Source organism: Mobula birostris, chromosome 3, assembly GCF_030028105.1.
Source record: "Mobula birostris isolate sMobBir1 chromosome 3, sMobBir1.hap1, whole genome shotgun sequence".
Lineage (NCBI taxonomy): Eukaryota > Metazoa > Chordata > Chondrichthyes > Myliobatiformes > Myliobatidae > Mobula > Mobula birostris.
The window spans coordinates 47,280,312-47,296,487 of record NC_092372.1 but is presented as its reverse complement, the minus strand read 5'-3'; the positions used below and the strand labels follow the sequence as shown (position 1 = coordinate 47,296,487).

Sequence of the window (16,176 nt, the reverse complement as noted above, 5' to 3'; positions counted from 1 at the left end):
TTGTGGGTACACCATGGTCTGGAAGAACATTGTTCCATTTAGTTGTATACATGTATATTCAGACGACAATAAACTGAACTTCTATAATGGCTGACATAATCTCATAAGGTTCAGATTTGTCAAATGCACATTGAAACATACAGTGAAATGTGTCACACCCAATGATATACGCGGGGCAGCCCACAAGTGTTGCTACACATTCCAGCATGTACTGCTCGACAATACAAAATTTCAGTAAAGTTTACAACAGCAGTCTTTGAGTGTCCAAAAGAATGGCTGGTTTAAAATGGTAAATTTATGGACCCTTTGGATAACTGAAGGGTACATATGGCAATTCTAACATAACACTAATTCTGTCAGTGATGCTAGAACTGACACCAAATATTAAAAGGACAAATCACTGCAAAGTGGCTTAATCCCAGATGAACAAACAGAAACAATTACTTTGATGACAACTGCACTACAGTAACGTATCAAAAAGAGTTGAATTACAATTACTGGCCAAAAAAAAAAATCACTGAAAAACCCTACCTCCAACAACTTTAGGAAATCCCATGGCATTTTCCAGTTACTGAAATATTTTAACCATAGTTAACTGGTGAAACAATAAAATGAGGCATGCAATATTCTCACCACATTATTCCACTAATCATTTGTATACAGAAATGTTGTTAATCTGTTTTAGTGAATGAAGGATAGTTACCCAGGATATCAGGAAAAAAGAGGGAAAAAAAATTGTGCCATAAAATCTTTTATACCCATTGAGGGGCAGAATAGACCTCTGCTTAACCCAAGATTCTGTACCTCACCTCCTGCGCCATCGCTGAAGTCAGAGCTTGAATCATTTGCTCAAGCATCTCAAGTGGGACTTAATTCCACAAACTTCTGAGTCAAGAGACACAAAGGTGACAACTAATCCAGAAATTAATTGTGATTTTTGTCAGTAACATTTACTACTTTGCATTCATTAACTAATAACACTGGAGAGACACTGACCATTTTTATTGATTTCATTGCTTGCTATTGTATTCAGGGGGCACATGGAAAAGGGCGAGACTGCAAATTCAGGGAGGTAGATCTCTTATGCCTTGAATCTAAATGAAATACTCACAAATGACCTTCATTGCTGTAAAATGATTGGTTCAGTATTACAAGTGATTGAAAGTCAATCATATCCATCTGAACCTGATCTTGGTTGACCTCAGACTGCAGAAGGTGAAGAGTGAGAGATAGGTATTGATTTTTGTTTTCTGAGGACACTACACTAAAAACATTTTAAAAGTGGAAAAAAAAGATTGCTTCAAAGATCTGTGACAGCAGAGGCTAAGGGAGAACACATTCTATTGCCAAAGGAACTGTTAATTTCATAATTCATGTCAAGTATTTAGTTAAAAGCATAAAGCATACGTGATGAGTTATACAAGTATTTACATCAACCATGTCCTGGAATTGTAATACAATTCAACTTTTTTTGAAAATCAGAATCAACAACAATGTTACCAAATCCTCCACCAATCAGAACAGACAATGGGAACAGGAGCAAGGCAGACAATTATGCAAAATAACACATCATTAGTGTTTAGAAAATACTACAAACAGAAGTGGGAAGAGAAAAAAAGGTTAGTTATTAGTTAATAAATGATAAGCCCGATTTGTAGCACTAATTCTGTACATTGCGCAATACATTCACAACATTCATAGAACATGGAATAGTACAGCACAGTACAGGCCCTTCGGCCCACAATGTTGTGCTGACCTTTAAACCCTACCTCCCATATAACCCCCCCCACCTTAAATTCCTCCATATAGCAGTCTCTTAAATTTCACCAGTGTATCTGCCTCCACCACTGACTCAGGCAGTGCATTTATAGTCATACTTTATTGATCCCGAGGGAAATTGATTTTCATTACAGTTGCCCCAACCAAGAATGGAGTATAAATATAGCAATATAAAACCATAAATAATTAAATAATAGTATGTAAGTTATGCCAGGAAATAAGTCCAGGACCAGCCTATTGGCTCAGGGTGTCTGACCCTCCAAGGGAGGAGTTGTAAAGTTTGATGGCCACAGGCAGGAATGACCTCCTATGACGTTCTGTGTTGCATCTCGGTGGAATGAGTCTCTGGCTGAATGTACTCCTGTGCCTAACCAGTACATTATGTGGTGGATGAGAGATATTGTCCAAGATGGCATGCAACTTGGACAGCATCCTCTTTTCAGACACCACCGTCAGAGAGTTGGTGGTTCCATGCACGAACCACTGAGTAAAAAACCTTCCTCTAATATGCCCCTTGAACTTCCCACCCCTTACCTTAAAGCCATGTCCTCTTGTATTGAGCAGCGGTGCCCTGGGGAAGAGGTGCTGGCTGTCCACTATCTATTCCTCTTAATATCTTGTATACCTCTATCATGTCTCCTCTCATCCTCCTCCTCTCCAAAGAGTAAAACCCTAGCTCCCTTAATCTCTGATCATAATGCATACTCTCTAAACCAGGCAGCATCCTGGTAAATCTCCTCTGTACCCTTTCCAATGCTTCCACATCCTTCCCATAGTAAGGTGACCAGAACTGGACACAGTTCTCCAAATGTGGCCTAACCAGAGTTTTATAGAGCTGCATCATTACCCCGCGACTCTAAAACTCTATCCCTTAACACCCCATAAGCTTTCTTAACTACCCTATCTACCTGTGAGGCAACTTTCAGGGATCTGTGGACATATACCCCCAGATCCCTCTGCTCCTCCACACTACCAAGTATCCTGCCATTTACTTTGTACTCTGCCTTGGAGTTTGTCCTTCCAAAGTGTACTATCTCACTCTTCTCTGGGTTGAGCTCCATCTGCCACTTCTCAGCCCACTTCTGCATCCTATCAATGTCTCTCTGCAATCTTCGACAATCCTCTACACTATCTACAACACCACCAACCTTTGTGTTATCTGCAAACTTGCCAACCCACCCTTCTACCCCTACATCCAGTTCGTTAATAAAAATCATGAAAAGTAGAGGTCCCAGAACAGATCCTTGTGGGACACCACTAGTCACAATCCTCCAATCTGAATGTACTCCCTCCACCACCACCCTCTGCTTTCTGCAGGCAAGCCAATTCTGAATCCACCTGGCCAAACTTCCCTGGATCCCATGCCTTCTAACTTTCTGAATAAGCCTACCATGTGAAACCTTGTCAAATGCCTTACTAAAATCCATTTAGATCACATCCACTACACTACCCTCATCTATATGCCTGGTCACCTCCTCAAAGAACTCTATCAGGCTTGTTAGACACGATCTGCCCTTCACAAAGTCACGCTGACTGTCCCTGATCAGACCATGATTCTCTAAATGCCCATAGATCCTATCTCTAAGAATCTTTTCCAACAGTTTTCCCACCACAGACGCAAGGCTCATTGGTCTATAATTACCCAGACTATCCCTACTACCTTTTTTGAACAAGGGGACAACATTCACTTCCCTCCCATCCTCTGGTACCATTCCCGTGGACAATGAGGACATTCAGTTGAGGAATGAATAAAAAAAAAAGTCGTAATATTCCTAAGTATTGCAGAATCCTCCTTCCTCCAGTTGTAAGTCAATTAAAAAGGATGGTGGGAGAGATAAAAATTTTGTACTGGTTTTACCATTTATGCTCTTTACATCAAACACTGTCATACTGGCACCTTGTACTGGTCTATACTGACCAATTTTCACCCAGAAGTGATTACAGTCTGTACTTGTGGAAAAAGATTTAAAAGAAAAAACATCAATGCATCTTCAAAAAGAAAATCACACAAATCCTATGCTCCCGACAAAAAGGAGCTAAAATTTTTAATGTTTTTTTAGACATAATGACAAAAAATTACATAACTTCAAGTGTGCCTGAATGCAACCTCTACTTATTGATTTCAACAGCAATTAATTCATATTTCAAATGATTTCACTACAGAAGTTGGTGTGGAAATGCTACAATGGAACAGAAGTAGGTCAGGTAATACAATCAGACTTCCTTCACTTAAAATCTGAGACCCGCCCCCCCCCCACCCCAAACCAATGGAACCGATTGGAAAGAAAATATTTCTTTTAGGTCCCCTTAATTACAGTACTTGAAAATTTGAATCAAATCGCACAATTTTCTCAATTCCAGGGAAAACAAACTTACTTAGTGTAATCTCTCACTGCCTTTTAACCCTTGGGTGTCAGGTTATTTTATAGTCCCTTCCTGTATATCCTTTATTTTAAAAAAAAAGGGGCCAGAATATCACAGTGATCATTAATGATTTTATTAGGGCTTTGTACGACTGTTGAGTAGCTTGTAGCTATTTATATGCTAGTATTCCCTGATATACCCATTTGTCAGCCTGTATGCCAGATACAATACACTTCTTTCGCCTTCTTGAACATTTCTACACCTGTAGCATTATGTTCATGAATACAGTCTCGTTGAAGTGCCACTCTTTCTAGTATTTCCATCTTTTAGAAAACACTCAAGAACCATTGTTAATTTGTCATGGGCACATCAGAATATACTCAGTGCTATTCTTCCTGGGATGCTGGTTGATAATCTCACATCTGGCTCCACCAACTGTAATTTAGCACTGTATTGGCTACTTACTCAAACTAAAGTATCAAACCTTCCATTTACACGATTTAAATAAATCTCTCAACATGTCATCAGTGATAAGATGTGTGACTTTCTATTCCATCATCTGTCATTTCTAAATAAATTGACTATTTCAGAATCCATCACAGAGCGTCTCAGGGTACCATTAGTAACAATGCACCAACTTGAGAACCTGCCCAGCAGCAAATTTCCTTATTGCATCAATTTCCCCTTTGATTTCATGAGCTTCATCTTCAGCTGAAGTTTCTCAAAGTTAGAAGTAAATTTACTATCAAAGTACATATATGTCACCATATACAACACAGATCCAGTTTCTTGCAGAACCACGTAAAATCTCAATAACCACAATGGAATCAATGAAAGACTGCACCAACAGGGCAGACAGCCAGTGTGCAAAAGATAAACCTTGAAAATACAAAAGGAATAAAAAAAAAAGCAGCAATAATAATAAATAAGTAACAAATATTGAGAACATTAAGATGAAGAGTCTTTGAAAGTGAATCATAGGCTGTTGAACACCTCAGTTATGGGGCAAGAGAAGTCGAGTGAAGTTATCCCCTCTGGTTCAAGGGCCTGATGTTTATGGGGTAATAACTGTTCCTAAACCTGCTGGTGCATGCCCTGGGATTCCTGTATCTTCTTCCTGATGACAGCAGTGAAAAGAGAGGATTACCCAGGTGGTGGGGGTCCCTGATGATGGATGCTGCTTTCCTGTGACAACACTCTGCAGATGTGCTCAATAGTGGAGAGGGCTTTACCCGTGATGGATGGGGCCGTACCCACTACTTTTTGTAGGATTTCCTGTTCAAAGGCAGTGGTGTTTCCACACCATGCTGTGATGCAGCCAGTCAAACTCCTGAGGAAATAGAGCTGCTGCCATGCTTTCTTTGTAACTGCACTTGTGTGCTGAGCCCAGGGCAGGTCCTCTGAAATGATAACAGTGAGGATTTAAAGTTGCTGACCCTCTCCACCTCTGATCCTCCAGTGACAATTGGCTCATGTACCTACGGATTCCTTCTCCTGAACGCAATAATCAGCTCCTTGGTCTTGCTGACATTGAGTGAGAGGTTGTTGTTGTGGCACCACTCAGACAGATTTCCAATCTCCCTGCTATATGCTGATTCATTGCCGCCTTTGATTCGGCCAACAACCTCTACTTCCTTAGAAGGTTGTGAAGATTTAGCATGGCATGTAAATCTTTAACAAACTTCTACTGATGTGAGCATGAAACATCTTAAAATGTCTTGGGAAGTATATTCAAATATATTCCCCTATACATAACTTTAGTCAATGAAGTTCATCAGAATGCTGACTCTTGCTGATCAGATGAAAATTTAAGATATTCAATCAATGTGTCAGTACTTAACAAACCCTACTAAATGCCTGACAACATATTAAGGCAAAAATGTGATATTTCTTTGGTATTGCTCTTACTTTCGGTGAATGATTTTAATCAAAAAGGAAGAGTCCCAGAATAAGGCGAGATTTGGAACATTTTAGCAAGAGCTTTTTGCCCTCACCTTTTGACCTGGGGGTTGGGGGTCTGTCATTCTTCAAACCAATCATCGTCTTCTTTTCCCTTACTTTGCTTTTGTTGATACTGGAGGCCCCAACCCTGATTGAACAGTAAGTTCACTGGTGAGTCCACAGCATCCTGGCAATTCTGGACAATGTTTCTCACCCATTGCATGCCACCTTGACTGAACAGAGGAACACTTTCAGTAACAGACCAAGACAACAGCATTGCTCCAAAGAGCGTTATGCGAGGTCATTCTTACCCTCGGCCATCAGGCTCTGTAACAAGTCAACCTATAGGCAGGGAAGTAATCTTGTAATTTTTGATTTGCAACCCTTGTACATCTTATTTTTAAGGCAACTTATTTTCATTCTTTCTTGCTTCTCTTCTAATATTTGTATACGTGTGCAGTTGTAATGCTATTGTGATATGGTAATTTCCTTTGGGATCAATAAAGTATCTATCCATATACCATTAAAAAGATTATACAAAATTTCTTTTAAAGAAAGCTCGGGCTTTTCTTTAACAAGCAGCTTCCATTCACACAGTTGCGAATGAAAGTCATGCTAATTTTCACATCTCTTGCAAGTTTCCACTCATAGTGCATATCGTCTTAATCACCTTTTGCACACAGGTCACGAGAATTCACGCTAGTTTATCCCCTCCTCTACGCCCATGTTTATAACGTGTCTGATGTAAATCAACCATGACGTTTTGGAAACAGTCAAGTTTTTGCCTCTAAACGTAAACCAGTTCTTCAAAAACTTCAAATTTCTTTTTGTATGCTTTTTACTGATCATCGTCCATTTAGTCATTTGTAGTGAACTCCAATTTAGTATGATCAGTATCTCACTGCACCCATCTTAGGCACATTTCAGAATCAGAATCAGGTTTATTATCACCAGCATGTGGCATGAAATTTGTTAACTTAGCAGCAGCATTTCAAAGCAATGCATAATCTGGCACTGAAAATAACAATAATAAATCAATTATGTATATTAATTAGATTTTTTTTAAACATGCAAAAACAGAAATACTGTATATTAAAAAAGTGAAGTAGTGTCCAAAGATTCAATGTCTATTTAGGAATTGGATGGCAGAGGGGAAGAAGCTGTTCCTGAATCACTGAGTGTGTGCCTTCAGGCTTCTGTACCTCCTGCCTGATGGTAACAGTGAGAAAAGGGCATGCCCTGGGTGCTGGAGGTCCTTAATAATGGACGCTGCCTTTCTGAGACACCACTCCTTGAAGATGTCCTGGGTACTTTGGCTGACTAGATTTACAACTTTCTGCAGCTTCTTTCGTTCCTGTGCAGTAGTCCCTCCATACTAGACAGTGATACAGCTTGTCAGAATGCTCACCACGGTACATCTATTTGAAGTCTTAGTAATTATTATGCATTCTCCCTTGCAAAAAAAACCTCAAGTCAAATTGACTACTTAATCGATAAATGTCCATGCACCATTAGACTGCTAAATTTCACTCAATATTAAGTTTCATATATATTGTTCCTTTATTGGTTCGACAAGACATTGCTGCAGAAAACTACCCAACTACTTTTTTTTCCCCAGCTTAGGCTGCTTACTCCATTTGCTAAAGTTAAACTCCATATTATTAAACTAAATTGCTTTTTCGCCAGTTTCTGAAATTTCTTAATTTATGCATTCCAAAACCTGCTACTGCTGTGAGGGTCTACACAAACTCCAATACATTCTTCAATTCTTTCCAAGTTCACAGAACTGACAAAATTGAAACTTGACATCTCATAACAAATTATCGTTACAGATTAATGAATTACACAAGACTGTGTCACACTATATCTTGTGGTCCTGCAATAATTACTTCAGGGGAGAAAAAAAAGCAATTCAAATGGCCTGCTCTAACCTGAGCAGATGTTCACAAACCCCAAAAGGTGGTAGCAAATCTGCAGTGAATCCATTTCACTTTGTATTCATCTAAACATGCAACAATTTCCAAACAATTTGCATTCATTTCATGTAACACTGATATCCTCATCAGTTATTCCCTGCCAATTACACAATTTTGGAATAGCTTATCTGTCTGAAGAACTTTTATTTTACTTGGGTTGCTCCTGGCCCAATATCTTTTCAACCTCAAGACAAATTATTTTATTTACATAACTGCCACTCCTCCGAAAGAAGAATGGCAAACAGCTCGTTTCTGGCTTCCAAAGATTAGATAAAATATCTCATTTTGATTTCGTCAGACATTTTTCTAAGAAAGAATTGAAGTCTGTGCAATTGCAAAGTCTCCAATACATTAGATTTATAAATACAGATTATTACCAAGGAAATGGGAGACGGACAAAGTACTGCTCCATATTAAAAGACAACAGCAAATACCCAAATTGAATTTTGATGCATACCTTTTATTTTATTTCTATCAAGAATTAATCAAAAGAACAGAACTTTCTCAATTACACTTTAATATCATTCACAATATCTGTGTCAGACAATCACAAGAAAATTAGATCAGGTAGTGCAAGGATCAAATAGGTAATTTGATATAAAGGTTGAAGAGAGACAACAATAAACCATGTGCTTATCTTTCCTACATCTGAAAGATGCTATTCTCTTAAAATCCTACATACATTACAAACTAATTAAATATGAGCCAGTTTTACACAACTGTTTGGTTCCTTATTATTACATGTACCAAGGTACAGTGAAAAACTGTTTTACATACCATCCATACAGATCATTTCATCACATCAGTGTACTGAGATGGCACAAGGGAAAAGCAATAACAGAATGCAGAATAAAGTGTTACAGTAGTACACCATTTATATGTGGGCAAGTTTGAACTATTATGAAATAATAAACAGCATTTAAACACCAGAGATATCAAATTGTTTCAAGTCTTACTCCAGTGATTTGAGACCAAGTATCTAATTTGGCATTCCAGTCCAATACAGACAGTGCTGCATTATCAGAGCTGTCATATTTCAAAAAGGTCTTTAAATCTAGGTCCTATCTGTTCTCTTAGCAGACACAAAAGATCCCATGGAACTACACTGAAGAACTGGAGTAATCCATAGTGTCCTTGCCAACATTTATCCCACAATCATCAGCACTAAAATAAATTATCTGCCATTGACTCATGATTACGTGTGGGTGTTCCTGCAACACTGGCCACTGCATTTCCCATAACAATAGCTATACTTCAAAATAAAGGCTTTATTGGTTACAAATTGTGAGACATCAAGGATGTGAATGGTGCAATAAATCTCTGTCTATTCTAGTTCCATGTTTCCCAGCATAAATAGTATTTAAAATTTACAGCTTGTACACAAGTAAAAAAAGCTGGTATTTAATTTACCTCAAAAGAAGATTAATGTAATTGAAAATTTATACACCAATTGGATAGTGAAAAGTAATGTATTCTAAGAATAGAATTTTTTGGGCTGAACATACTTTTTTTAAACTTGAAACATGGTACATGAGTTATGTTAATACCCTCTGGAATACACAGTACTAAACTAAGGATGCAAATAATTTAGCAAGTTAAAATTGGCATGACTGATGGTAACCAATAAACATTTAAAACCAACTTACATGCCAGGGATGCCCACCAAGCAAAGATGTAAATTTGAAAAGCAGAATTTAGCTGAAACAGGTACAGGATAAACATTTCAAAAAAGATTTACAATTTTGTGGCAGAGACAAATAGATCTTCCATGCTTACAAGGAGATATCTTTTAAAAATATTTTGGTGAACAGCAGATTTCAGGCCCACGTGTGGAATTTGTCGAACTCTGCTTCTGACACATCAGAAATAGCACACTCTTCAAGCTAGGTCTAGAGTTGTTACAATTAATGACTCAAAAGAACAGGCAACCATCAACTGCCCAGCAGCTAACTGAGTTTCCAGCTTGCTGTGAGAGTATGACAGCCATAAAAGAGGTTCGTTCTGAACTTCTGGTTGCACAGTAAATGAACATCCCCCTGAATACACTGCCATTCATTTAAAAAGGACAAAACAAACAAAAAACAAAAGCTGCACAAACACTTTTCTAGTAACCCACAATTGCACCTAATGCAATGATTGATGGGCGCATGAAAACAGGTTGTTCAAAGTTATAAATACAGAATATCATTGTCACAAGTGACGGGAATAGAGATGGGTGCTCACAAGTATCCTTTCAATAGTCACAAAGCTTATATAATGAAGACATGGATTTTTTTTTAAAACCCATTTGTAATAATTTGATCATTTTCCAAATCACTAATGATGACAAAGGTTTTTCATGTCAACAATTCTGCATTTTACAAGTATGACATAAACTACCAAGTTGGAACAGGTTTACAACATATCTGCAGTGAGACCAGTCACACCCAAAACTTGTATCAAATATTCTTGATATAATGGCTTGATTAAATGGCTTGTTAAATGCCACTTTCCTATGCAGTTAAACATAAGAAACCTAATCCAGAAACTTTTCTAATTCACATGGTAAATTTGAGGACTTTTAAAAAATAATTCCTTCACAGATCAATGTTACCATTCCTGCACGTCATGGCAAACTTTTTCTTGACAACCAAAGTAACTTGAAATCTCTCCTTTAATTCACTCCCTTGCTTCCCTTTAAATCTGAGCACTTTCATCACACCTCCTGCACAAGGACACAAGTGAAAGCAAAGCCAGCTCAGACTTTCAGTAATTATGACCTACTCAACAAAAAATAAACTGATCCATTTGAAGTGCAATCATATTTGACTGCATACTTGGATGAGGGACTCCAAAATAAAAAGTCAGTCTTAATACTTCATTGTCATATGGGAGATCCGTTTATTAGGCCAAGACATAAGTTAGGCGAGAGCAGAATGCCAACATTAAAGACATGAGTTAGGGGAGAGCAGAATGCCAACAGTTCCAAGGCAGGCATTCAGTGTTAAAGTAAGGAGGCTACGTGTATATCCGCTAACAATCTTTCGCTGAAAACCAAGTCCTTCAAAATACACTTCAGCTCGAGCCAAGCAGTCTCAATAGCAAAGCCACTGAAACCAAAAGCTGCTAATATCCTGCAGGGGTTCCTCTCCTCTTAAAAAATTCTTTAAAACCCCTGACAACGTTCTTGTTGAAAGCTACTAAAGATTGTCTGTGTCTCCTGGAAGATTGCATCTTTTATTTATCACCCCTTGGCTTATTTTCACAGTGAATTCCTGCCTAAATGCAATCAGCCAAGAACCCTCCCTATACGCACTCCTGTCATTCTTGATCGGTTGCATGCGGAGAATCAAGCGCAAAAAAAAAGCTCAAAGCCAACTGCACTGGCTATCACTTCATTTTTATATATATTTGTTAAAAGAACGTGAACAGAACTGATCAATTTTCACAAAGAAACACGACAGGTCAAAGGAAAGTCGACGTGAAAGCTGGTATTTTAAAAATATATTGGAAGGGAAGGGAAACAGTGAGAAGAACACAGCGAAACACAGATTGGACGAAAACCCCTTTAGGCGTAAGGGCACTGCACCCAATGAGCCAATGGAAAATAAATGATCCTGCAGAAAAATCACGTTTGCAGACTGCTTTAAAATTCAAATTAACCGCAGACTTAGGTGGAACGATTAAAAAAATCAGCCATTGAAACCGAGTAAAGTAAGTGATCTTATGTAGAGGAAGGAAGACATGTTTCGGGTGGAAACTCAAATCAGATGAGACGCTAGGTCACTCGATCTCCTTTTCCCTTGGATAGATCTCCAGTCAATTCTTGGTGGTATGAAAGGATCGCCCCAGCTAGTCTGTCAATGCTCTCCACATATTTCTATCTCCAATGTCTTTAACAGGCATTGAAGAAAGCTCTATTGTCCGACGGTGGAGGGTGACAGAAACAGAAGGGAACAAATAATAAACATGAAAATGGGAACAAAGTAACGAGGCGGGGAGAAGGGAATGCCTGTCGGCTATTTGATATGCGCAATTGGCAAATATAACCAGGGTCGCTTCCAACAAAAGCAACTCGCCCACCCCTTATCAAGCTTTTCAGGGAAAAATGAAGTATTATTTTCTTTGTCGACATTATTACCAATCATTTTTTTAAAAATAGTGAACCCAGTTCTTGCTAAAAATCTGCAAGGTTAGCGAGGCCGTCGTTTTTTGAGGGGAGGAATTTGGAGTTCAAAGCCCTTCTCTTTTGCCTGTAAAACACCCCTCACACGTAACATGACACATGCACTGCACATTTCAAAACAATATATTTAACAAATATAAAAACAGTGCTGCAAAACAGGACGCCATCTTTTCTGAAAGAAATCGGAGGGGGAAAATCTTTGTAGCACAGAACATTTCAATCTTCCACCAACTCGTGCGGGGTGTTAAAGGGGCGCGACGCTCTGAATGACAGGGTTAAAATCCAACGCTGCTCCGAGCCATCAAATCAAACGCTGTCCTTTTCAAATAAAGGGTGTATTGTGTACACTTCTTCACCTGGCTTGCTCTTTAAATTCCTGACGTGGGCACATAATGCATTCTCCTCTTCACTTTGAGGTCTGATTAAAGAGAGTCGGGGGGGGGGGTGGAGGGAGGGAGAGAGAGAGATAGAGAGAGTGAACACTTACCGACTTGAAGGACATTGTCCACACAGCCGCTTTCAAGGAGTGCGATGCCCCGTTTAAATGGCAGCCTACTCTCGTCGTCCCCTCCGTCTTCGGCCGAATAATTGAATGAGGAATACATGCAAATCTCCCGTTCATTCCTTGGGAAGGACCAGTAGACGATACGCCTCTGTACGGGCTCCGGGATGCGGGTGAATCGCTCTTCCACTTGCTGGAAAGGCCACTTCTCCGCCACCTTCCTGGCACTAATGTCCAGCAGCGACTCCGGCTTGTAAGTTTTGCCGGCCGGGGCCGCTCTAAGTGGCATCTTGGAAGGGTTGAAGCCGGGCCTGCAGCAGAGCCGTTTTGCGGGTGGCTGACCGCGGTCCGCCATACTGCCTCGCTTCGCTACTGTTACATTGAAACGGAAGTTATGTACATTATAAGAGAAGCCTTTATCTGTTTACAATGAGGGCGCGTCGCGGTGCGGCAAAAAAGGTCACACGCTCCTAATATGGAGAAGCCGGGACGGCGGAGGGGCTGTTCCCGAACCTCGGCTAACGCTCCGTAAAAGGAGCGCCTGCCCTTAGACGGGCGCAGGGGGCCGGGCCAGGAAGCCGGCCACAGCCTCTGGATGTGTCCGCCAATGGGCGCCCAACCCGTAAAAGGAGCGGAGCGTCAGCCGCCCGGTTCCCATGGCACGCCCCCTCTCCCAGACGGAGGGGACGGACGGCCGGCCGCTACAATGACAATAATCGCTGGAGGGACTCCGCGCGTCTACGGCCGCTGCTTTGTCACGCCTTAAAAGGACGGCCGGACCTAATTGGGAGTAAAGAATGCGGGGGTGTTTCCCTCCGAAGGTCGGCCGGTTCCCTTTGTGAGGCCATATAAAGGCGCACGCTCCTTTTATGAAAGGGAATGGAATGCGGGGCGTTCCTCCGGCGGCGGTCCGGCCTTTGTGCTGCCATATAGGGAGTCGCGAGTTGACGTCGCGAGTGCTCCACAAAAACAAAGGGCGCACGGCTGGAGCTGAGCGAGTCTGCTCAAAGCGCAGCACCCCGCTTCCTGTTTGACTGAAGTCTGGTTCTTTAAAGGGAAATTTGTCTTGCAAAATAACGCACCAGCAACAGAGGATGCAGAGGGCGGTTTTACTACTGGTCGGGATTTTTCCTCACTTGGACCTCGGTGGTGCTTTTTTTTATTTTTGGAATTATTTGCATCGGATGAGTTTTTTCCCCCATAAATGTAGAGCCGTTTAGCGCTCAGAGACTTCCTCTGTAAATCTTATTGAAACTTTCATATTAACTGCGTACATCTACTTATTGCAATTAAACACTTACTTCCAGCGACACTTTCACATGGTTTAATTTGGAGCGTCTCTTATCAACGCTACGTTGCTGGCAATTCCCTATTTTCTGTCCAAATCCAATTTCCGTTCTATTATGGAAGGGGCCGTATCTCCAAGTGTCGCTGCCAGCTTTTGTCCTAGTTTATGATAAGAACAGACTAGAGGGAAAATGACTGAACTTCATTCTTCCTTTCACAATGGTGATATTTTTATCGCCTACTCATGAGCCCTTCAGAGGTACAAACACGACCAGAATTAATGTCCTTTCTATGAAAAATGCAACTTTGACAAGGGCCCGGATAGATTTCCCAAAGCAGTAAGTTTTCTTTTCCCCAGTTTGAAACTGCAGTGTTGCTCCAAACCTAGCAACGGGGGGAAAAATTCTTGGCAGCTCTCAGCACTTGCTTTGGAGTTAGAGCGTTTCCACAGTATCTAGAAGTTTGAACTGAATTACCATGGCAATAGCAGGATTTCAGAAAAAGGAAGAGAGGTGTTGATTCGTAATGACTGCACAGACGCTTTTCAGTTTTTCCACAGAGCAGGAAGAATTCTAGGGAAAGACGGAAGGCATGCTTCCCCACGAGTCAGAAAGAGGTCTGGGTTATAAAACACGTATTGGTTCAGTGGAGTTCGATAAACACAAAGCAACACAGGCCAGGATTTGTCTTAAATTCCTGAAAAACCCGAGGGAACAGAATCATGAATGGCTTGTAGAGCTGTGCATACCAGAGCGCGGACACTGAAAGCCTGATGGCACGCGTCGGCTGTGTTAAAATCCAGAGAGGTGCCGAAAGAAGCCCCAAACTTATGCCTAATATTGCTTATATCAATGGTCAGCAAATCCATCGATAACAATACTCTTCTTAGAAAAATAACTCTAACTATAGATGGCACTCCCAGCAACGAACTGGTTTCAGGCCTGTCTGCGTTTATAGAATCCTCCAGCAATGTGCCCTTCCTCGTCCGTGTCAACCGTGCTGCTTATCTGTACTATTCCCATTCTCAATGCCTTTACTACACAAGTAATTCTCCAGATGCCTTCTAAACGTTGTAATTGTATCTGCCTCCACTATCTGGTCTGGTGGCTGGTTCCACATAGATACCACCCTCTGTGTGAAAAGATATCAGATATCTCAGACAGCTTTTGAATTCCTCTTGTTCAATTTGTACTCTCCGGTTTTGGACTCCCCTGCCAAAACAGCAAAATTGGGTAGGCTTTGATGATTTACTAGGCACATAGTTTGTTTGGGGAAAAAAAACCTTTCAATATGTTCTACTGAACTAATTTTCTGTGAATATTTCCTTCCTTAAGAAAATCAGAAACTTACTGTGTGGATGGCAAAGTCTGCGATTTTCCATCCCTTCCCATGACAACCACAAATGGCAGATTAGTAGACTTTAGACAATGGCCTACAATGGGAATCTGTACTGCTGCAGATCCAATTCAATATTTTCCTCAACAGTCCCACAGCCAGTTTGACCCAGAAATTCATCCATATGGACTACATGCCTAAAGGAGCCAACAGGAGGAGTCTGACAATATTAGAACCTCCCAACTGATGGACTTGGCTGGATAAATGCTTTAAACTATTACTGTAGTCAGAGCCTTCAGAAATACGGTCTGTGAAATGTACATTGATTGTGCACCTGCCAAATGGGATGTGGAAGCCACCTCTTGTGGGAAGAAGATATAACATCATTTTGACCCACTTCCTTGGATTTAACTCTGGACGGTTGCCAAATATTCAAGCAACATCTCAGAAAAAAATCCAAGTATAAAACTAGTTCTTGCATTCCCTTGGTGAACAAACTGCATGTGAGCCAGTAGCCAAGTCCTGGGCATTTCAGCATTGCCATCACATACCCTAATGCATTCCTGTTATAAAGATTCTTTTTCTGCAATTAAAAACAAAAATGAACAATATCAATGCAACATTTCAAACAAACTCCAATAAATGTATGCCACCTGTAACCTTTCCTAAAATCCGAAAGACAAAATTTGCAGGGGATTGGGAACCAGAGCAGATCGTGGAGTGGTGTGGGAAATATGTTGTTAAGCTTACAGGAAAGATACGAAGGGAAAGGTTGAACATGATGGGAATAATGTTCCAAGTTGTGTCAATTTCAATGCAAGGAGCAT

General features: G+C 40.4%; 1 protein-coding gene across 2 annotated transcripts in view; it reads right to left on the bottom strand.

Annotated features, from left to right (window-relative positions):
• Nucleotides 1–13,110, bottom strand: part of LOC140195018 (zinc finger SWIM domain-containing protein 6) — a 180,732-nt gene extending 167,622 nt beyond the window's left edge. For both annotated transcript variants that reach the window (XM_072252579.1, XM_072252582.1), the window contains exon 1: nt 12,713–13,110. In XM_072252579.1, the coding sequence (XP_072108680.1) occupies nt 12,713–13,082 (370 nt within the window). In that variant the 5' untranslated portion in view covers nt 13,083–13,110. The remainder of the gene's footprint in view (nt 1–12,712) is intronic.
• Between the last annotated feature and the right edge of the window lie 3,066 nt (nt 13,111–16,176).